The following is a 23,429-nucleotide window of genomic DNA, read 5'->3' as shown; positions in this document are numbered from 1 at the left end:
TTAGTGGTTACATTTGTACAGAAACACTGGCTGTCTATAATAAATTCTTGTATTAGTCAAGAGATATTTAACTAATATACCTGAATAGGTATGGAATTCTTATGCTGTGAGGTATTTTGTCTTGCCCACACTGCTGCTTCATAAAGATGAATACCTCCCAGATGTTTTTTGCCACTATCTTCTAACACTGTGGGTGCCTGGGGAATCTCAAAAGGCAGGAGCTGCTTATGTTTAAGCAACTAGATTAAAAACTGAGTACCAAATTTAGGGGTAGCTATAAGACTTTTTATACCATTTGTGTGTCTTCTGAAAAGTTCATGAGGGAAGACCAAGCCCAAATAAAAAGAATTCTTTTTAGTAGTAAATATAGTTCTTTCACCTTATTTAAAAGTGAACCTTTAGTCCTGAACTCGCCTTTAGTCCTGAACTCATCTGTGTCAATTGAAAAGGGAATTTTCACTTCTTTCCTTTTTACATAAAACATCAGCTATGGCACAGCTGTTCTTGGACCATGTGTATGTGTGTCACAAATGTACTAGTATTGAGGGCTTTGAACTTAGGGCAAGAGCTGACTTGAACTGACTTTAGTGCAAAAAATATGCAAGAGTTAGCATTGAGATTGGTGAGCTGTACTACAAAAGGAGTAGTGATATGAAGACATGCTTAGTTTTTATGAAAGCTCTTTTTTGTAATTCAGAGAAGGTGTTTTTGACTTGTCCAAACAATTAATACATTATTTTTATCAGACGGTGATTCTCATTTTTATGACTTTCTATGAATTTCATTTTGAATCTTCTCTGTTCCAGTTTTGCATTAAACAAACACACTGACAATGTGTTTGATTTGCTTTGAAATCACCTTTCAAGATCTAGCTCTGAGCTAACTATGCAGTTTTGTAAGCTGAAATCTCTTCTGCCATCCTCCACTCATCTTGTGAATTTTGAAATTCAGTTCAGCCAGCAAATTGTCCTCGTCAACTTCTTCCCCTGCTTGATTAGAAAGAAGGGAAATTGCATTTCAGAGGTCTAAAATGTGAAATAAAGTTTTATTTATATAGAATTATATCCTACAGGAAGTCATACAAACTTTTTGCTTTTTTCTGGAGAAGAAGTAAAGGAAAAACTTTTGAAGACATTTTTTGGCTTGGTGTTTCAGCTACCCAGGAAGATGGAAGAAACTTCTCTAACATAAGCAATCTGGGAATGTTATACCATTTACAGTTAAAGCTGATTTCACTAGAACTGCCTTAGGCACTAAAAGTGAAATGCTTGATAAAAGATCCATATATGACAGAGACCTAGAAGTCTGTTTACTTCTGTACTAAACATTACCAGCTGGCTCGTTGGGCATCTGCTCCACTGTCTTTTGGGAAGAGGGCACAGCAAGTACTCTCTTGTATCTAACCCAGCAAATAATTTTAGCTCTGTTTTTTATTCCTAGGAAGCCCTGACTGGTTTAAAGAAGAAATCAGAGATACACATTGCCTTCTTTTTACTGAAAAGCTTCTATTAGCTCCTTTTTACCAATGTGGAAATCCCCCCCATCAAATTTTCTGCTAAGTTTTAGAATCTGAATCTCATTTAGCGATAGGAGTATTAGTTTTTTCAGTTCCAATCAAGATAAAATTCTGGGAATTTGAAATTGGATAGTCCATTTTATGTACTGTTGACAAGTCTGAGCCAAATAGCCTCAGAGTTTTGTAGGACAATTCCTCTTTTTGTTTTCTATGTTTTCTCAAAAACCCTTCTCTTTGTAACTCATTTGATCCATTGGAATGACATGTTTTTTCTGGACTTAGGTAAAATTCCTGTTCTTCTGTTATTTGCCTCCATTAAATATTCTTCTAAAGGACTTGTTAATTTTGCAGAAAAACTGTGTCTTTGCTGTACTCATTGAATCCAATCTACCAAAACACCAAAGGCATGTATTCTGGTTTCTGTAAAGGTTCTCTCATTCTGCCAGTATTGGTTTCTAGTAAAGCATTCCTGAAATTCTGTTTTCAACTCATGAATTATTTAGTATTTCTTTTCATAGTCCCAGTCATTCAAATTATTTTTTTTACTTGCATGGCCTGTTATACCTTAAAGTTCATAGTTAAGTTCCTTAGTCTTGAGAATGGAATTTTTATTATTTCAAGATATTATAAAACTAGATGCATAATGTATTAGAACATGCCTTGTTTGTTAAAGCTTATTGCTGTAGCTGGAAACAAGCCTTTAAAACTCCTGGCATTTTTCAGCTGTTTTTCTTGAGACAGAGAGAGTAAAAAGAAGTGTCTACGTATTTGGGTAAATTTGTTTTTATTGTTTTCCCCTCCAATGGAGAATAAAACAATCTATTTGTTACATTCACATGTAAAAGCTCTAAAGTAATGGAGGCTGCAAACTTAATATGCAGAGATGATAGATTCTGAAAGCTGAAATCTAAATCTCGAATGTGTGATTATGATAGCAGTTACTGAATTTGTGACCTAAAATGACAAGGTTTTGACAACAGTTCTCTAGTAACCTGGAGGACTGTTTTTTCCTTAAATAAGTGTTCGGAAATTTGTAAGTTTAACTTATGAAAAGTCACAATGTTTAGTTTCTTTTCCTTAGGGATACCAGGGATCAGCAGGAACTCCAGGTATCCCAGGAACTCCAGGGGTTCAAGTAAGTTCTGTTTCATTCCTCGAATATGGAAATCTGAGACAAATCTTGACCAATGTCTCCCAGTATCCATTGTTTGTCATTGAGGGCTGAGGTGTGGGGAATTAAAAGGGCTCAAGGGATGGCATGAAGTCAGGGGCCATCCTTGGATACTCACCATCACTTTGGTACTCACATGATTTTAGGGTTTGTAGGTAGGCTGACAATTAGGCTGGAAATTAATCATAGCTATATATGGCCTGTAGGAGCGCAACTCAGCTGGGATTTAGACATTGTAATCCTAATCCAGAAGCCAGACAGTAGTTCCTTCCATGTTACTATGAGTCAGTAACAGTGATCTGAAGCCTTGTCATGGTGATTGGTTACCCACAATTCACACGTCCAAAAGAAGGTTTCAGGTAAAGCTCAGACAGACAGAAAAGAACTGTTTTTCTTTCTTCATTGTATTAATTTAGTAGCCCTTACTGGGACAGTTATTGGAAACCTGTTCTGTATTTTACTTATGGCATGATCCAGTCTGGATGGATAGTTGAGAATTTATTAATTAGTTGAATTAAATATCTGATAGCAAGTCTGCAACACAGCATATTTGAAGACTGTCTGATAGACAAGTGAAAGGAAAGGGACATCTTTGGACAGGCCGTTTGATGTCCATTTCCCCTGGGGTGGTCCTTGGTTAGAGCAAAGAATTGTTTTCATGTACCCCAGTCATGAGCTGTGATAATGTGTCATATTCATGCTTGCTGGATACATTTCATGCTTGGTTCTGGTTTTGAATCCAGTTACCAAAATGTTCTGAGGAACCAACTGACACATCAGTTCCTGAGTCATGTTGTATTGCATTTATCCATCTCTTTCTGTGTCAGATTGTGTAAGTATATGAGCTGGTTTTGTTTTTTGCTTTCTTAGGGACCACGTGGCTTACCAGGTATCAAGGGAGAGCCAGGAAAGGATGGGGCCAAGGTAAAAAAAAAAAAAAAAAGAGTAACAGATAAAAAGATTTTGCTTTTACCATTTCTTATTTTTGGTTGTACAGTTAATAGTATCAATATTTTCACTTGAAGCTTCTGTGAGAATTGTTTACTAAAAAAGTAATAAAGAAGGGTTTAATTTAGAATGCTACTTCAATTATTAATCCGATCTGCTTTATTTAATAAAGTTTATGTAGGCTTTAGCACTGCCAGTAACACCTTTACTGCAGTGAATAATTTATATTGAGAAAGCATATCTAAATATGAGTACCTGGAAGCACAATACAGACATCTGTCAGAATGGTTTCTTTCTATCTCTTTCCACCCTTTTCCTCTTTAAGTGAGCATCCAGATGAGCTAGGTAGGAATTTCTGGATGGCACTTTTTATCAAAAAACACTGACTAATTGAAACCAAAGCTTTTTGTGGAAAAAATCTAGCTGAGGTGTAGCCAGTAGCTTGGAGCTGCAGACAGATGTGGAAGCTTATATAAATAAGTCCCTTCTGGTAATCAGGATAAACTTGAATCTGGATCTCCGGTATACACAGTGAATTAACTGGCCACTGGCTATTGGCAAGTCTCATTGATAGGTAAATATCTGTGTTGACCCGTCTCTCACACTTTTGCCTTGTGTTTAGAAAAATTCTAAGTTCATTGTGATGAAAACATATTTTGGTTTTCGTTTATTAAAACTTCAAAGCATTTTTTTGTAAAACAAACAGTTGTTTTATGAACAGATTTTACCATAGAATTTGCATCTTCTAACGTTCCCAATATTAAAAGCAGGTCCTTAAATTCATCACTGTTGAGCAGAATTCTCAAATGCATTATTATAGCTGAAAAATGTCCTTATGTGTTCTGAGCTTTAGGGATCTTAATCTAATTGATTTTAGATGTTAGTCTAATCGATCTGACAGTATTGGACCATGTGCAGAAAGTAGGATAGTGATGATGAAAAACTATTCTCCTGGCAATGCAGGGTTATGACAGACAGAATGTTTCCTAATGTTCAGTCCAGCCTTGTTCAAAATGTGCCAAGAAACAGGGCTTCCACCACTGTTTTAGAAAACTTATTCCATTGTAAAATAGGTCTTGCCATTAGAATTTTTTTCCTGATGATTCAGCCCAAATTTTCATCTCCTAATTTCATCCCACTGCTTGTAAAGTTTCTATAGCAACTAATTTTAAACTATTTCCATTGCCAAGTGTTTTAGTTTATTCAGTAATTGAATCACCACTTCTGAGCAGAAATCAAAGCTCCATTCTTTTTTTTTTTTTTAAGAAGCAATAGGTGCATAATGTGTTTATTTTATGAGATTTGCTGATATTTTTTGAACTCCATTCCATTGTCTGTTTTCAATACTGATTTGTTGAGAGATATTTTGATAGCATTAACCCACAAGCTATCATTCCTGTGGTGCTGTTCCTGTCTTCTGTGAATGTGTGACAGACCCCTCCAAATCTGCTTAGACATGAATGGGTTTGATAAGTATTATACCACTGAGACATGTTATCTTTTACACTTTGTCTTAGAACTTGAAATATTATCTAAAATAACTTCCTGAGCATAGCTTACTTTTCCTTCTTTATGATTGAGAAATATATTGCTCAATATAAAGTTAGATATTTACAGAGAGAAGACACTGTGATTGTCCAAATATGATTTGATGATTGGCATTTTGTCCCGAGTGACGTAGATCCAGTCTATGGAAAGAAGCAACTGAGCTTGTTTTTAAAGTTTGAAGTCATGTAGTGCCAAGTTATAATTTAGACTTTTGTAGTAGTCACTCAATGGAGCTTGCAGACAAATTGTCAGATAAATATCTTCAGTATCCATAGCAAAAATTTTGGAATTCCTGATATCTGATAGCTATGAGGACAATAGAAAGAACTGATGTTTTGACTTGTGATTTCAATTGCCAGCTGCTTTTACCTAGGTGGATTCCTTGTTCCTCTGAATTACCTCATTTGTCAAAGTGCCGGAGTTGTTTTATCAGTGTATTTTGGTTTCATTTTGTTTATTTTTTACAGAAAGTATTTAATACCTGTATTCACTCATCCAGAGTAAGCTGGTGAGAAATTTGATAAAGTCAGTGTAGGTCTTTGATATTTTCAATAAGAGGTAGGAGCAAAGGCATCCCAGATTCAGGGAATATCTTTATTCTTCAGGAATTCTGAATGGATGGTAGAATTATCACAGCTTTTACAGAGATGGTCAAACCTTTTTTTTGTCTCGTCAAAGCTAAATCGCTACTTTTGAACCTCCATAAGCTTCATTGAGAGATTACAATAAAACGTATTTTTAAAAGTGTAGCGATTGTTTATTTTTTCTTTTATTTATTAAATGTTTTTTAAAGATCAGCAAAATCTCATCAGTCAATATACGAATGTTATGTAATTGTATTTGTTGATCATTGAAAAGATGAATGTTATTATAGTATATTACTACTATCCTAGATATAGTGACTTAAAATACATTTGCTCTTTTAGGGTGACCGAGGACTACCTGGTTTTCCTGGATTACATGGGATGCCAGCACCAAAGGTTGAAATTAAATATTTCTTTTTACAATATTCATGTCTGTCAGCTTGCTCTACAGTTTAACTTAAAGGGAAAAAAAAAAAAAAAGTTTATATACAATACTATGTCAGTGCATTTGATGAAGTACATAAGGTGAGTAGATATGATACTGAAACTGAAGGAAGATATATGCCGTGGGACTTCATTACATACATGTAAAGCAATGGAAACCACCTGTTTTTTCATTTTTGTTCTGTTCTAAGAGATTCTGTATTAATTACTGTGAACTTTGATTTCACTACTACTTAGAACTTTCTTCATGACAAATAATGTGTAAAAAAAAGATACATAAAATTTTCTTGAAGTCATTCAATTTGAGTGACAGGATTTTGAAGGAGAGTTCTGGTCTAACCCAGTGAGTTTATTTCATATATTTGTGTCCCAGAACATCATCAACCTTATCTTTTGTTCTTCTATATTAGTACTCAGCTGAATTTACTTAGGAGTTTTTCCAAATTTGTGTTTTAAACTTCTCAAATAAGGTCTTCAGAAAAGTGTAGCACTTCTCAAAGAGCTGAATGTTCAGTTAAGTACCTACCTAACTTAAAGTGTCTTTGATTGAGAATAGAAGCACTAAGCCTCCGAGCTGTGGATTGTCTCACCAGGGATATTGGATATTCTGGGCTCCTCCCCTAGGAGAGCTTGAAAAAGAAGATTTGCATTTACTTTCTTGAGTGTATATATACATACATATATATATATATATATACACACACATATATATATATATATATATATATAGAGTACCTGATGGAGCTCTTTGCCTGCTTCATTTTATGTCTGATATATATGTATATAATGCCTTATATTTTGAAAATTAACATCTAGACATACATTTTGTCTAGGGAGAAAGGGGTCCTAAAGGAGATCAAGGAGTACCAGGAATATATGGAAAAAAGGCAAGTAAAATTATAAACATAAAATGAAGTGACATGGTGTTGCTATCTGGGGTGGAGTGACTTTGGCTGGCTGCCTGATGCACCCTCAACTGCTCTTTCATTCCACCTCCTCAACAGCACAAGGGGAGAAAATTAAATGAAAACCTTGTGGGTCCAGATAAGGACAGGGAGATTACTTAACAAATACCATCATGGGCAAAATGGGCTCAACTTGGGGAAAATTAATTTAATATATTGCCATCTGAAGTAGGTTTGGATAGTGATAAAGACAAAAATGAAAACCTCTTCCCCCTACCCTGCTTTTTTGCAAGACAATATGATTTATATTTTTACGATAGGCGTATTCACAGATAATTTAATTCTGCAGTACTAAATCAGAAAAATTTCCACTGAGGTTACTGGATATTCTTAAGTGTAGTAGTATTAAACTAATTGTCTGCTTATTTGGTTATTTTGGGAATTCCCTTCATGCTTCTGTTAGTGAACCAGTGTAAATAATTGTAACATAACACAAATGCTTATAAATGTATTTTTTGCAAATATGTCTATGCCTTTAATATGGGATATATGTAATAATTATATGGCAAAGAAGTCTGTGCTTTTTAATTCATAAAAACATACATGAACCATATAACCCCTCTGCTCTGCTCTGGTGAGACCCCACCTGCAGTTCTGTGTCCAGCTCTGGAGCTCTCAGTATAGGAAAGACATGGACTTGTTGGAGAGGGTCCAGAGGAGGCCACCAAGATGATTAGAGAGCTGGAAAACCTCTGCTGTGAGGACAGGCTGAGAGAGTTGGGGTTGTTCAGCCTGGAGAAGGTTCCAGTGAGACCTTATTGTGGCCTTTCAGTACTTAAAACGGGCCTATAAGAAGGATGGAACGGACTTTTTAACAGCACCTGTTGTGATAGTACAAAGAGTAATAGTTTTCAACTAAAAGAGAGGAGATTCAGGCTAGACATGAGGAAATTTTTTAAGGTGAGGGTGGTAAAACACTGGCACAGGTTTCCCAGAGAGTTGGTAGATGCCCCATCCCTGGGAATGTTCAAGGCCAGGCTGGACGGGTCTCTGAGCAACCTGATCTAGTTGAAGATGTCCCTGCTCATGGCAGGGGGGTTGGACTATATGAGCTTTGAAGATCCATTCCAACCCAAACTATACTGTGGTTTTAACTGAAAGGGAGAGAGGAAGAGGAATAAGGGGAGTGAGACCGATAACAGCTATGACAGGTGGTAGTTATTAACTGACCACTGTGTGTGTTAAGAAAGAAACAGATCTTCCATACATTTTCAAACTAAGAAGCAACATATATGAATTATAGGTTAAACATACTGAATTTGCAGCATAAACATTGACTGCTAATTACTTTTCATTTGCTGTAATTCTCAGGGTTCAAAAGGAGAGAAAGGTGATACAGGGTTTCCAGGAATGCCGGGGCGATCCGTAAGTTTTATGAAGACAATTTGGCTTTAACTTTTGCTTGTTAACTCACACACTGATGACTGTTAACTGTTGCCATAGGGAGACCCTGGCAGAAGTGGGAAAGATGGATTACCAGGAAGTCCTGGTTTCAAGGTATGTACAGATGTATATTCATATAATATCTTGCCAGAGTGTTACTGGGAAATGCAAAGGTTTGCTGCATTCAATGGGCAGACTTCATTAATTTCAGTTGGTTTGTGAGCAGGGGCAAAACTTTTATTAAGAGTGTGTTAGTACTCACCAGAGATTGTTTATACTTCATCTTTCTTATCCCATTTATGTTTCTCTGACTCTGATCTGTCAATGAAATTTATATACAAGCACACACTGCAGACCATGCCTGTTGGGTACAGTTAAGAAGGAAGTAATCTATTATTATTGCTTTTGAAACGAGCTGGATGAAAGTTAAGGAAGAATATCTTCAGTATTGGATTAATGTTTATGTTCATATTCTCTTCACGGTGCAATGCCCTTTATATTTACTTAAGAACATTTTTCCAAGTGGACTAAATATCTGCCTATTGTAAAAAAGACTGCAAGATCTGGTATTTCTATAATGTATTGCAGTCTGTAAGCTCACTGGTTATTTTGTTTACCCAGTTGTTTGCACTGTCCTAATCGTGAAAAGATGGACTTAAGCAGTATCAGGTTTAAGTTCACGGGAAAAAAATTGATTTGTATGTAAGTGTTCAGCTGAATTGATCTAAAGAAGCTTTTCAACAGCAGCTTTTTTCCTATAATATTTTTCTAATAATAATAATGAAGTAATTTGGGGATGCTCAAGATTAGTAACGTTCCTTCTGTGTCCAAAAATGCAAGTGTACTTTTAAGTGCATTTATCTAAATTCCTGTTACTGTACTTGGAGATCTGGGTCTTTCTTCCATTTTGTGACCATGCTTGTGTAGAGCAGCTGGGGATACCATGGCATATGTGTGTCATCTGCTGCTGCAGGGAGATATGGCACAAGACCTGTGAGACACCTAAACTCTTTCAGGCAGCAGCTGCCAAGAAGGTGGATCTGTCAGGATCTCAGGCTCACTCAGGCTGGAGGGGACTTCGTTTGGGGCATCTCCAGAACCAGCCTCCTGCTCACAAACAGGACAGTGCTGAATCCACACCAGGTTGCTCAGGGCTTTTCCAGCTGGGTCTTGATGAACTCCAAGGATGGAGACTGTACAACTGTGAAGCTTGTTCCATTCTGACTGTCTTCGTGGTGAAAAATTTTTCATCCCTATTTGCAGCAGGAATTGGCTCTACCTGTCTGTGTGTTGACGACTGAGTCAAGCTCTTAGTAAATATAATACATTGAGCCTCTGAAGTCATTCAGCTGCTGACTGTTAACTGCTATAATTTTTGTGCAATCACTTACAAGTTTGCAGTCATATTTGCTGGTTTTAGGTACCCCAGGTGACTTGTAAGTGCCGTTTCAGGAGGACACAGGTCTCCTGGGAGTGATACCTGCGAGCCTGATGTGGAAGCCTTGGCTGCCCTAGAGCACCTCAGACAGCACCAGACATTTGTGATTAGGTAACTCAATCAAGCCCATGCTCACTATAATGGGATCTTAGATCCCTAATGTATCTCTAGACAACTTCAGGTAGAAAAACACATGTAGGTGTCTTAATTTGAAGTTAAAGGGAGGAGTTACCACTTACATCCAACAATACAGAACTATTATTCTAAAAATTGCCCAATTTCAATATATAACAAAGCATCCTACAATTCAAAAATGTATTAGGCGAACACATCTAAAATAACAGCCTTTAAAAAGTACATATACAATCTAACTTTTACGGTAGGTAAACTCAGTATTTCCTATTTTATTTTCTTTGGAAGTCCTAATGAGAGTGTGCTAAAAGGTAATGGAATAACTTTATTTTATGTCAAATTGATGTACTGCTTTTTTTAACTGGCTTTAAGTTTACAGCCTTAAAATATGTTAGTAAAAGAAGTTATAAATCTTAATTATGGAAAAAATATCTTTTTGCTCATTTTCTGAAGTTAGCTACGGTAACCAACAGCAGATTATTTCTGTGACACTGAAGGACTTTTTCTTTCTTTGTTACTTGGTTTAGTTTTAAATATCCCTACATTAATTTAATTTTGATCTTCAAATCCCTTTGATACCTGCCTACAGATTGCCATTATTAATATATATCTGCAAGAGCCTGTATCTCTGACACTTGCAAATATGTTGGGCAAAGACAATTTAACAGGGGTTCTTGTAACACTCAGCTCAGTTTGTGTCTGTGGATGTAGTATCTACCTGTGGTTCAATTAATGTCAGTGGAGGTCTAATGAGTATTGCCAGTGGAGAGGGGGAAGCAATTCAGCTCAGAGAATGCTGACTTGTAGGGGTCAGTTTATTCACCTAGACAAAAGTATCTAGTGCATTTGAGATACATGAGTATCCAAAGCATCCTAAGGGAGTTGACAAATGTAAGTCCTGTGGAAAGCCAGTGCCTTTCTGGAATGGATGTTAAGACAAGATACCCTTCAGTATCTTAAATATGACCAAATGTCTGTGTGCAGGAAGTGAAACTGAAATCTTGGTGGCTGGTCAGCTGAATCAAGCCTCTGTCAATTGTCTTGACTAGTTTTCTGTTGGCTGTGATGGCTGTGACAGGAGCTTCGTTGCCTACATGAGCTTAGGTCAAATGTATCCTGCCTCATTAAAAAAAATACATATATGTGTGTGTTTATATATATATATATATGTATACGTATATATATATGTGTGTATATATATATATATACGTATATATATACGTATATATATATGTTATATATACACACATATATATTTTTACATATATATTTATATATACACACAGATTACTCTGCTAAATTGGTGGAGAAATTCCTTTGCTGGTGCTATAGACAGTAGAAAAAAATAATTATATGTTAGATTTTTTTCCTCTTTGGTATTTGATAATATGAACAGGTAACAGTTGCAGTTGTTTGACATAAAATTTTAACTGTCACTAGTGGCCCTTTAGAGTGAAGTATTATGTGGATAAAGCATGAATTTGGAGAGTATTTTCATGAGTTTTTATGCTTGTAAACAATATATGGATTCAGTATGTAAGTTTTGTGAACCTGTGTGCATTTAAACAGAAAGACATTAGTTGACTATTTTCTTAATTATTGTAGTACAAAAATATTACATACTCATTAGTTTTTATTCTTTTTAGACTATAATAATTAACAGAAGCCATATTCTTCATTCAGACTTTTTGTCAGCTTGACTTCAATGTCTGCTTGCTATAAACTAGTGCTTCATTCTGGGTCTGTAATCAAGTTCAGAGCAGTAACAAACAAGCTGTCTTTGAAGGAGATTTCTGCTGGAACTTTCCAATTTTCATACAATATTCATTCTGGGAAAGAATATGCAAAAAGGGCATGGCTTGGAACGCAGATGCTACCCATTGTCACTTCAGGTCCAGTTTTTATAATTTTAAGTTAATTATTACCAGATTATTTTGTATCTATATTAATTGATCTTTGCATTTGTTTTATGTGCTATTATTTCTGGAATTATTCTTCAAATTTTCAGAATATTTTTGGTATCATACATATTTTGAGTGAGAACATAAAGGTTTGATCATATCTGGTACTGCTGTATTCCGGAGTACTTTGAAATAGTTTTCAGAATATTAGTTGTACTAACAATTAGAAAATAGCAATTTATTACTGCTTTATGTGCTTTTTCAAACAATAATTTCTGTTCTAATTCCAAAGACAATTGTCTCTCACCTCTTTTTGCAAACTGTTTGACAGCTCTCTGTTGGATGCAGCAGGAGGGAATATCAGGTTGACAACACTTACTGTGTTTGAAACTGCTTTTAAGAAATGTTTGATGGAGCCTTGATCATGTGTATTTGTTTTACATTTTACTTATATTAAAAATGATAATTTACTATTTGAAATAATTATTTTATTATGCAAAGGAAGTTTGTTTCTTTATTTAATATTGTATTTAACAGTCTTTTTTATTTTAAAAAGGGAGAAGTTGGACAGCCTGGACCTCCAGGCCTAGAAGGGCATCGGGGAGAGCCTGTAAGTCATTAAATTATTGATACATCCTTATATACTGATTTGTTGTTGTTGTTAATGGATGTTATACTTCATGTTTCATCCATGTTGATTTGAGTTGGTTGATATTTCTGTTTTTATAAAAGTGCTTTTTTTAATTTTCTGGTGTTCATCTTTAAATTTTTATTTAGTAAAAGAAATAAACAAGCCTTTAAAGTCAAAGATGCCTTAAAAGAAAAGATTCTTAACTATATTGCTGTTACATACCAATTTGTATATAGGTTTTAAATTGCCTCTTTATTGACTTCTTCCCTATTGATAAGATTGTGGTGTTAGATACTGATAGTTACTTACAAGAGGAAAGATTCTGAGTGTTTTTAACTCTCATTTCTGCCACGTGGTGTATGTTCTTTCATATACTTGTTAATTGTTTGTTTTCTCACTGTTTACATTCCCCTCCCCTTTGTCCAGTTTTATTGGTCTTTTACTTCCTTTCATCTTCTTATGCTGTCCCTGTTATCTGTATCTCTGTTCTTCTTGCTTAGATGGGGAACATCTAAGCTACTGCTACTGCAGTTTTGTTTTGCTTATTTCCAAAGACATTGTTCCTCTGCTGGTGTTTGGACAGCTCATTTTTCCTGCTCTTTTTGTGTGATAGTTAGGCTTTGTTTGCCTTGATTCCTTGTTTGGCTCTTTTAAGGCTACCAGGCTTTGCTTGAAGCAGAGGAGCCAAGATATCTGCAGAAATAGCTGAAAACTTTGAGTGCAGAGAGAGAGCCTTCAAACCATCAGTAATTCTTCTGGAGCCCAAGAGCAGTAAATGGAGCTCACTTGGTGGAACACTGCCTTCCAGACTAATTACATTCTGAATTATATTTTGAATTGTCAAATCAGGAGGTACAGCTTTATACGTTCTGGAATTTTTGTGGTATTGAATGTAATACCAAGAGGCAATATGTGTTGCATGGTACTGAAATCTGGTAGAGAGTTTGGGCAACTAGGAGATGGAAATAATGCTTCTAGCCAAAAAATTCTTAAGGTCTTTCATTTAGATATTTTATGTATTCACCAAAAACTGAAAAAAACACTGTGAGTAGACTGCAAAACACTGGTCAGTCATTCCCAAGAGACTTTCTTCCCACTTGGCTGAATTAAGTCAAGAACTCACATAATTCCTTACTTGGCATTCTTTTTTGCTATTTTTCTGCCCCAAAGAACTGTGAGATGCATTGACCTTTTACAGTCTATGGTATCTTCAGGTGTAAGAAAGACTAAAAGTGGATGTTAATTAGAAACCATAAAATGGAAGTGACAAGGTTTTTGTATATCTGATAGTACACTATTACAAATGTGTTGAGATAGATAGTAACAAGACTTCTGTTATTTTCCCTAGCCTTGGTTTGTCTCTTTTTGTTTTTAGGAATAATGCTAGTCATGGTGATTAAAAAAAAATTAATTTAAAAATGAAGGAGAAAGCATTTCTGACCTAGGGAAAACTAAGTATTTAATGCTTTAATAGCTCTCTTTCCGATCTGATAGCTTTGGTTGAGTCTGACCTATATCTACTAAAGAAATGTATTTTGGTTTAAAATTAATGTAAATGCTTCACAATATAACATTTTAAACAGCAATGTAAACTTATCACTTAAGTCCTATACTTCTGCTGTAAAGAGAAATTAAGTCGCAAATTTAAGACAGTAAAATTACTACGAACCCTTTTAAGATCACCATAGAATAATGTAGAGGAAGACTTCCAATGTATAAACAACTTCAAAAGACGTACACGATCCTAAGAGGGCAAGCCAGACTGCACTGTATGCTTGATTTGTAGTCTGTGGAGGTTCTTCTGAAGAGCAGAGCATCTACATGCTGATCAGGAAATTGCTTTAAGGTAACAAGTAGGAAATGGATGACACCAAGTCATACCTGCTTATCTGCCTCTTGCTGGTGTAGCACCAGAGTGGATGTGGAAACACAGTGCTCCCATCTAGTCAGAGCCTGGAGAAGGAGCAAAGGGCATTTCTGTGCAGCAGCTTTGTGGTAAAAGTGTTTGCTTGGGCTGTGCAAAATGAGAGCTATCCTCAGCCACGGGATATGTGAGCTCTGCTTTCAAGCTACGTTTATACAGTCCTAAAATTACATTCAGCACTTTGAAGGCAACCATGAGGCTGATGTGGCTCCAGGTGAAAATAAGTTTGACACCCTGAAGTAGAGGGTAGTTGGGCTTCATCTGATGGAAAGGGAGCTGGATAGTGTGAGCTGTGAGGGATGTCTTGTGCAATTTATTGCTTCTGTCATTTCTGTTGTTCCTCTGACATGTATCTGATGTATAACACGTAAGCGCCTCCGCTCCTTCTTCTGTGTAATTCAGTGTGGTCTTCTCTGGTGGGATACCCTAATAGTTAGGGTACTGATGTGGGAGAGAGGGATGAAACTCTGCTCTGCCCTCCCCATGATACCCAGATAGGCTGCCTAAGCTCAAGATGGGCCTTGGATGATACTGTTGAAACTGTTTCTCTCCGTACCATTAACCAGCCAGCTGCAACTGTGGCCTTGGGACAGCTCAGCACGTTGCATGGATACCCCACCCACGCATACATGCAAACAAGCTTTCTTTCTTCCATTCAGCCACCTTAGTGTTAGACATGGTGTAATTTGTTACGTTGGTCTTTTTAAAAATAGTCATCTTACGATCCCTCTTACTTTAGCAAATAAAAAGAGAATGGTTGCGAAATGAATGCATCTTGAGACAACATCTAAAAGGCAACTGTCAAGGATGGAGAGCACAGCTGAACTGAACTCCCATTGCCTCCAGCCTCTGAGGCGTGGTTAATTTCTGGACAATATACTTTCTGGTGCATTATTACTCTTATTAATCCCCAAATTTATGAACAGGAAAATGTAGGTTGTAAAGCTAAGTAAATAATTCCAAGTGATGTTGTTGTTTTCCCTCAATAGTGCTATTTGGAACTGAAGGCAGGCCATCCCAATCCTACCCACTCTATGTTAGAAAAACATTTGACAGTATGGACAGAATAATTTAGACAACATTTAGTAAAACTAGTAATCAAGCTCATTTTACTGATGAAAAAAATAAGCCATGCTCCAAGTGCAGTCATGCTGTCACTTTGATAGTTTAACAGCTGGTCATGTGTCTTACTGATGACAGGCTGTTTTGAGAAATATGTTATTTTGGAGGGCCAACTGTCTGAAAGAATAAATCAGTATTTATTTGAGCTTAGTTTCAGTCTGGCTGTTGTTTTTAACATAGGTAGAGTTCTGTCAGGGTTTGGTTTCAGTGGAAGCCGTGTTAGACTTCTTGTGTTTACAGTCGTGCAGATGGGAGCTCTGAAGTGAGTGCTTGAGGGTGAAGCTGGCAGGACACTTACAGCACTCCTCTAGGCCTAACATGTGCTGCCCTGCCACAAGTAATATGTCTGAACATTTGTGACTGCTCATGTTTACTCTCCAGAAATCATATTTTTCAGCTGCAACCACTTAAAATGCTAGAATTTGCCCTTAATATTTAGGTCACATCACAAGACCTCAGATATGGCCTTTGTTTGTGCCAGCGATAGCAGCATAATGTGGCTTTCAGCCGCTGACCTGACTCCCACTGTTGTTTCTCTACTCCTCGTTTAGCTGTTGATCTCTTAAAACTGCATCAGGAAGGCCAGATCTAGATCAATGCATGGTAGCAGAATTCTTCTTGAAACATGTTCAGGATACATTGAAGATATAGAAATCTCCAACAGAAGTTGCTGTATTTTTCTTCATAAAACAGAAATCTTTTATAGCCATGTACCCTGTATATTTGGAAAGCAAACCTAAAGTTAATGTAATTCTTCTGCATCTGTAGCCATACTGAGATTAATAGAAACAGGAACCAAGGAAGGAAAATTCCTCCCTTAGTTACATGGTAGTATGCAGAACAAAATATTTTTTCGTGTTTTTTTTTTCTTCTGTGTACCATGTAATATTCCCTCCGCTCCCTTATTACATAGTTTTGCAGATCTCTTCCTTACAAGCAAATGGTTTTAGTGGAACCTTTAGAATGCAACACCTTGAGGCAAGATGCCTTGTTAAGTAGTCTTGTGTTCAGTGTTGCCTCTCTTGGCTCTCTTGCACTATGAAAACAGCAGGCACAAAACACACAACTACTAACAACTGTGTTGTCTGTATACTCACAAAATTCCTTAGAGATCCTCTTCTTGGAACAAATGCCTGGCAGCCAATCATAATAATAATATATGAAGTCATGATGTTTACTTATCAAAACATAAATTAGCTGATTCTAGTGAACTTTCTTCTTCAGTACAGCTTTGCACATATTATATCCCTGTCATTTCATAAATTGACATATATAACTATTTTGAGAATGGAGTTAACTCTGAAAAATGATGTTTTACATCTCTTTGCCTGCTGCAACAAATTTTTCTTTCACTTTACTTGTATCCTTTTATGCCTCTAGCCATGAGTACATTTTCATGAGAATCACTGAGGAGAGAAATATTAACAGCACCACCACTATATTTGAGTGAAAAACATGACACGAATTAATGATGTGTGAAGAGGAACATCTTCTATAAGATTATCTAATGCAGTTAGATGAGATGGGCAAATTTTTAGGTGTTCAGAATCAGAAGGTAATTTTAAATGATTTCTGTACATTTAACTTGGTTAAGTTAGGTGGAACATATGAGAGGGAGAGCAGACAGTTACCTGTGGAATAGAATGGGACTGTGAATAATAGAAAGCTTGGTAATTGTTTCAAGCTATTAATCAAAGGAAAATTAAAATTCACAGTCAAAACCTTTGCAATAGACAGTGGAGTGTAGCAGCTATGCTAGTCTGTTTAGAAGGAAAGCTACTATTCAACTTCAATAAAATAGCTCGGATTTTGTGCTTTTCGTGGTCGTATTTATCAAGTGTATTTGCAGAGTCATTTCTGATAACAACCATATTTGAGGATGCAGCATCATATGTGTCTTCCTGTTTCACAAATAGAAGGAGCAGTGCAGTGTGGTATTGTTGACTGAAACAGATGCTGAATGCTGGCTGAGAAGTGGAAGTGAAAAACTTAACACCACACATATGCACAAGTGTGTTTTTCAGTGATCGCAGTGATATGCTTTGCTTGACGCACATTTTGTTGATGTTATGTTGCTTTGTACCAGTTTTAGTTAATAAGATGCTGTTTACTCAACATTTATATCTGCATTTATATACTGAGTTACGAAATACTTCAGTTAGAAACAAGCCTAAAATCTCTATACTCTATCTATGCAGTAGGCCATGTGAAAAATATCTTTATTTCTGTAAATGTTACCTAGTTTCTTTTTAATGCATCTGGTCTGATTATTGTTATATTTCAATTTCTAATCTCTCAGTAAATTAAAGCATAAAAATACTGTTGTATATCCAGTGCTCAAAAGTTCATGTGTTTGTAGATTTAATACATATGAAAATGTTTCACAGAGTACTAAATACTCAAGTTTTATATTGCCTTGAAGTAGGCTCTTCTATAAAATACTGCTCTCTGTATAAGTAATATATTTAGAATAAATTATTTCCTGTCGGTCTTTAAGAGAAGAGTGATCAAGAGGCTCGGCAAACTGGTTGCTGTGAATCTATCAACATTCTTAGCTTCAAGTCTAATATTCATGCTTTTCCACTAATCCTCCGTAGTAGCAGCTGAACTCTGAACACTGATGGCCTGCTTTCTAAGGTACCAGCATTACAGTCATAGGGGAAGTAAGGACTAGCATTTGTTCTAAAGTTGATGTCTTGTGTGTCACAAAAGAATACCTTATTTCTGTGTAGAAAATTTTGACTTTGACCTGGGGTGTTTTTTTTCTGCATAAAGAGCTGATGCAGTAAGACTTTGGTAGGCATATGCCATCCATCATTATTTCTTTAGAAATAGGTTTGGTTAGTTGAAGTAGTTTTTTAAGTGATTGTTTCTCTTTATTTCTTCTAATTTCTGAATTGTTGGAGTAGTCAGGGCAGTGTCTTGCTGATGATTTTCTGATTCCTGGAGCTACTATAACAGACTTCGTTAGTTTTCTTCCCACTTGAGGAAGGGGGAAATGACAGCTTTGACAGCACAATACTTTCAGGAATAGTTCTTTAATTACATAGTGCTTGCTGTAAGCTCAACCACATTTTTTAGACTGAAAGCAGGTTTTCCTGTCAGTTATAACTTTAAGGTCCACTTTAGGTGTACATATTTTTAACAGACTTCATTTGCAATCTAGGTTGTCTTCTTCATTCTTACTGACACATTATTTTAACTAAATTCATTCCATAGTACATTTTCAGCAGAATTAATTGCTATTAAGATAAATATGAGAATATAAAGAAACAGGTAATTAAAGACCTCTGGAACTTCAGGCAGACTAGTCTGAACTACTCTGTTATTCCCAGTTGACAAAAATGATATAAGATGTGACAGCATAGTTGCTGATCCAAAGCCTATTGAAATCAATGGAAAGATTCCCATTGAATTCAGTCTGGACTTGGGCCACAGTAAATGCTGTAATAAACTTGGACCAACTGACCTAAGGCAACTTGGAAAATAATGCCTGATTTTCTAAGTTGTAAAATTAACAGTTGTCTCTCATCTAATTCTTAATTTCTGTCTGTTCCTCATGATTTCTAATTTCTAAATTTCTGTCTTCATATACTATGTAATTACATTAATTGTATTAGTTTTCTATAATTATATAGTATCTTCTTATTTTTCTTTTGTCTACAGAGACTTTGAAAAATATTATTTTTTGATTTTTCAGTTAGTACCATTTCAAATTTGATAACTTTGGAAAATCAAGTGGAGAAAAGGTTGCATAACTTGCTGCCAGTTCTTTAAGGCTGTCTTATAGATGCAACGTTAACAAAGGCATTTTCTTAAAAGATGTAAGGAAATACAAAAGGAACTGTAGCTGTAAACCTATTATGGACATGAATGGTGTGTGCTATAGTTATAAATAATACCGAGAGTAGCCTGGTTTATGCTTGTATGCTGTAGTGACCTTTTTATGGTGATGCTGGCACTTTTTAAAGTAATTCATGTGCTGATACGTTACATACCAGCATTCCTCCTCCACTGCAGCTAGTTTGTAAGCATAGTGATAGAAGTACCTCTGACTAATACGTTGTACCAACTAAAAATCTCCCTACTGACTTGCTGAGCTGTATTACAATAAACCGGTGCTTGTCATTTGATAAAATGTCTCTTAATAATTTGTTAATCTTGTATAAATTTAAAAATTCTGTTAAAATGGCATGACTCTGAAAGCATTGTCCTGCAGCAAACATTGTAAGGTGCAGCTTTGTTAAAGAGTGCAGTAACTATCTTCTAAGCACGAGATTAGTGGTAGCACTTATTTATTTGTATTCCAAAGATGACTCGAATGAACTAGGCCTGCTTATACACAAAACCATAAACTCTATTTAAGATTGAAATTTCTTCTATGCATGAAAATAATTTTGAGTATTTACTGGAAATGTTCACGTAGAGACTTTAAACTTGATATTATAAGTTATCTGTACTAGAAAGTGAGCTTTAGTTCCCAGATGAAGTGCTTTGGCATAAACTGCTACTGCCTGTAGAGTAAGAGCTGTGAAACACATAGAATCCTTTTGGTTGGAAGAAACCCTTAAGATCATTGAGTCCAATCATAACCTAAATCTAGCGCTAAACCATGTCCCTAAGAGCCTCCTCTATACATCTTTTCAACACCTCCAGGGATGGTGACTCCACCACCTCCCTGGGAAACCTGTTCCAGTGCTTTACAACCCTTTCCATGAGGAAATTTTTTCCCAATATCCAATCCGAACCTTCCCTGGCACAACTTCAGGCCATTTCCTCTTGTCTTAAACCACATTGTTCCACCTGTGGCTTTTCCCACAGAGGGAATGATCATATTCACTTCATAGTCCAGCTTCAGCCTCCAGCTGTCATGTTCTCAGCTTGGCTAAGATGAAGTCTAAAGAGCTGGTATGAAACTAAGAGTGAATCAACTTGGCAGTATGGTTGTATACAGTGCACATCAGATGTCCCCTCTTGTGATAATATTACTCAAAATACATATAAATGTTTGCTCCTTTAAATGCTTGTACATTTAGGAGACTGGAGATCTTCACATCAGTTGCAGAGACTGCAGTATGCACATGCTTACAAACATCACCTTTTTTCTGAGCACCAGAAATTAGATTTTCTTAGTATTAGTATTGCAGTGGGCCTTCCTGTAAAGATCGTTTATCAGTATTTGAATGTCATAGCTATATAATATGACTTTTACTGTATTTTTAAGTGGGAAAAATTCAGTTTCCTATAACTGATTATTATTGGAAAGCATTTCTGATGATTTATGTTATTTTGAGCAAATGATGCACACACATTTTGAGTATATTAGCTAATATATTACTGATTGGACCGAAAAAATATTCTAAAAAATTACTGACTTGAGCAAGTGGAGATTTTTGAGGAGTTGAATGGACAGATCTACACAACTCTAAATTGTTCTTGTATTCTTTTTCAGAAATTTCTTTACTCCCGAATGTCAGTTAAAAATGTGATTTGTTACTGAATTGTCTTAGAGTAAATAATTAGAACTATATAATCTCTCTGTGTGTATGTGAATCCAGTGTGGCTCTGTCTGGGTAGTTGATATGAATTAGAAAGTCCAGTTCTTGAATCGTTCTTTACTCTCCTTGTAAGTTTATGAAATTACGTGTTTGCTTACATGTTTCATATAATTTGATCTGATCTAATACTTTCCAGGCATAGTGGGTTGATTTACCCTGCTGAGAAGAGAATGACCACTAAAGATCTTGAAAGTTGTATACATCTATGTTTCATACATCCAAGAAAGGGTTTTCTGAAGTAGGAGATACTTGAAGAGAATGTTTGGACTGGTGTATATTGTGTATTGGGCTGATGTCTGCCATTTTCATGCCAGAAAAGTTTTATCTGTCCAGTAAGCAATGTGCTGATTCATCTTGAAATGGCAACATCTCTCCGTTATTCTTGCCTTATAGTTTTCTTCTTAACTCACACAGTTTTCAAGGAACACTTCAAGACACTAGCAAATCATTCAGTAATATAGATAACGCATTAGAAATTACATCTTTAACAAAATGGATTTTGTATTTTCCTCAACAGAAACGTTATGCCTAGCATCAGAAAAATACATATATGCATAGTGAAATACTTAAGAATTTGAATGAACTTCTGACAGCCAAAGATTTAGTCACCTTTTAACCAAAATATGATATGATAAAGTATTTGAAATAATTGAAGTAACGTTTTTGCAGTTTCTTGAAAGAAAGAGTAAAAAATGGAGAAAAGTTATTTTGTAAAGGAGAAAATATTTTGGAACTAGTGAACTAAACATCCCATTTGTTGATTGAGGCAGAGGAGTTACAAGTAAGTGATATGCAAGATATTTTTTCTATTTGTGTTTAAATATTTTGCAGCAATGACAGGTTTCTTATTTGAGTATTTGTCTATACTAAGTTTCTGGTCTCGCACATATTACAGAGGTAGGAAATAAAATTCCTCAGTTGCTAGTATCTATACTAATAGAATTAAAAACATTTTTAGTAACAATAATTTGTCATTTAGACAGTAGATTTTATGCAAAAATACAAGGGATATAACATAATAATTTAGTTTACCAGATTAAAAATAAGAATGTAGTTTTTACATTGCTTTCACCTGTAATTTACAGCAACTGTGTTCAAGGTTATTGCTCAGCAGCTGTGTTCAATCACACGGAAAGTGTCATGTATGTTGGACTATGTTAGACTGCGAAATGCATGAATATGTAATTAATATGTGCCAGTCCTAAGTGGGAAGTCCCTAAGCACTGTGGTTACTGGGGTTTTTCATTTTGTCAGATCTCAGAAGCAAGCTATGGAAAATCAAGATAGATCTGGACTTTTTGGCATTATTTTAGCATATGCTGCAAAATAGAAAGGTTTTAAGTCTTTAAATATTTGCCAGACAACAAAATTTTGGCTCTAAGAATACCATTTATGGTGAATAAAAGCAGAGTGTGTGGGTTTTGGTTTTTTTCTCCACGTTTATGGTGTATAAATGCAAAATACAGACAAAGTTTTTTAAACTGTACATTGGTAATTGCACATAGTCACAGGCCTTGCCATTAGGAGCTAATCCTCCATACTGCAATTTCTGTTTGTGTGTGCAATTTCATATTTCATTTTTAGGCACACACATTCTTGATTGTCACTGGTTTGTGCCATTGCATTTTGGCATATTAATAATATAAAGTTTGACTTGAATTTTAGTAGAATTGCTTAAGGACAAATTCCTAGTTATATTTGAATATTGTTCCATAGAACACAGGTACGTAGTGTTTTGGGTTTCTAGGGAAAGCGCTCTCTTCTTGATATGAGTTGTGTCTGTTAATGTTCATGCTAGAGAATAATCCAGAAAAGGAACATCTGAATGCCTTTGTCATCCCCAAAGTATTTCTGTCTTCCTTTTCTAATGAACTATGAATGGTAGGAATTAACATTTTGATTTACAGCTTAGGTAGATATCTGCTGGAGTTTCCAGTGACTCTGAAAACCAAACAGAAACTTCCCTCAGCTGATTGCTATGAATGAAGAAGACACTCAGAATGTAGCAGCCATAAATATTTATTATTTCAGTTATTTAATTTACACATTGTTGTTCTGTTCTGTGCTTCTCAACATGTTTATGGTGAGTTACTGAACCACAAGTAGAAAGAGGATTACCGAAAGGATGTTTGACTTTCCATCTTCTGATCCAGCTTCAACAGGG

At 35.7% G+C, this 23,429-nt stretch overlaps 1 protein-coding gene across 1 annotated transcript in view; it reads left to right on the top strand.

Annotated features, from left to right (window-relative positions):
- Positions 1–23,429, top strand: part of COL21A1 (collagen type XXI alpha 1 chain) — a 115,097-nt gene that overhangs the window by 55,216 nt on the left and 36,452 nt on the right. Inside the window, exons 11-17 of the mRNA XM_065056128.1 lie at positions 2,598–2,651; positions 3,558–3,611; positions 6,110–6,163; positions 7,045–7,098; positions 8,488–8,541; positions 8,620–8,673; positions 12,587–12,640. Coding sequence (XP_064912200.1) covers positions 2,598–2,651; positions 3,558–3,611; positions 6,110–6,163; positions 7,045–7,098; positions 8,488–8,541; positions 8,620–8,673; positions 12,587–12,640 — 378 coding nt within the window. The remainder of the gene's footprint in view (positions 1–2,597; positions 2,652–3,557; positions 3,612–6,109; positions 6,164–7,044; positions 7,099–8,487; positions 8,542–8,619; positions 8,674–12,586; positions 12,641–23,429) is intronic.

The sequence above is a fragment of the Columba livia genome, chromosome 3 (assembly GCF_036013475.1).
Source record: "Columba livia isolate bColLiv1 breed racing homer chromosome 3, bColLiv1.pat.W.v2, whole genome shotgun sequence".
Taxonomy (NCBI): domain Eukaryota; kingdom Metazoa; phylum Chordata; class Aves; order Columbiformes; family Columbidae; genus Columba; species Columba livia.
This window is presented reverse-complemented; position numbering and strand designations above follow the sequence as displayed.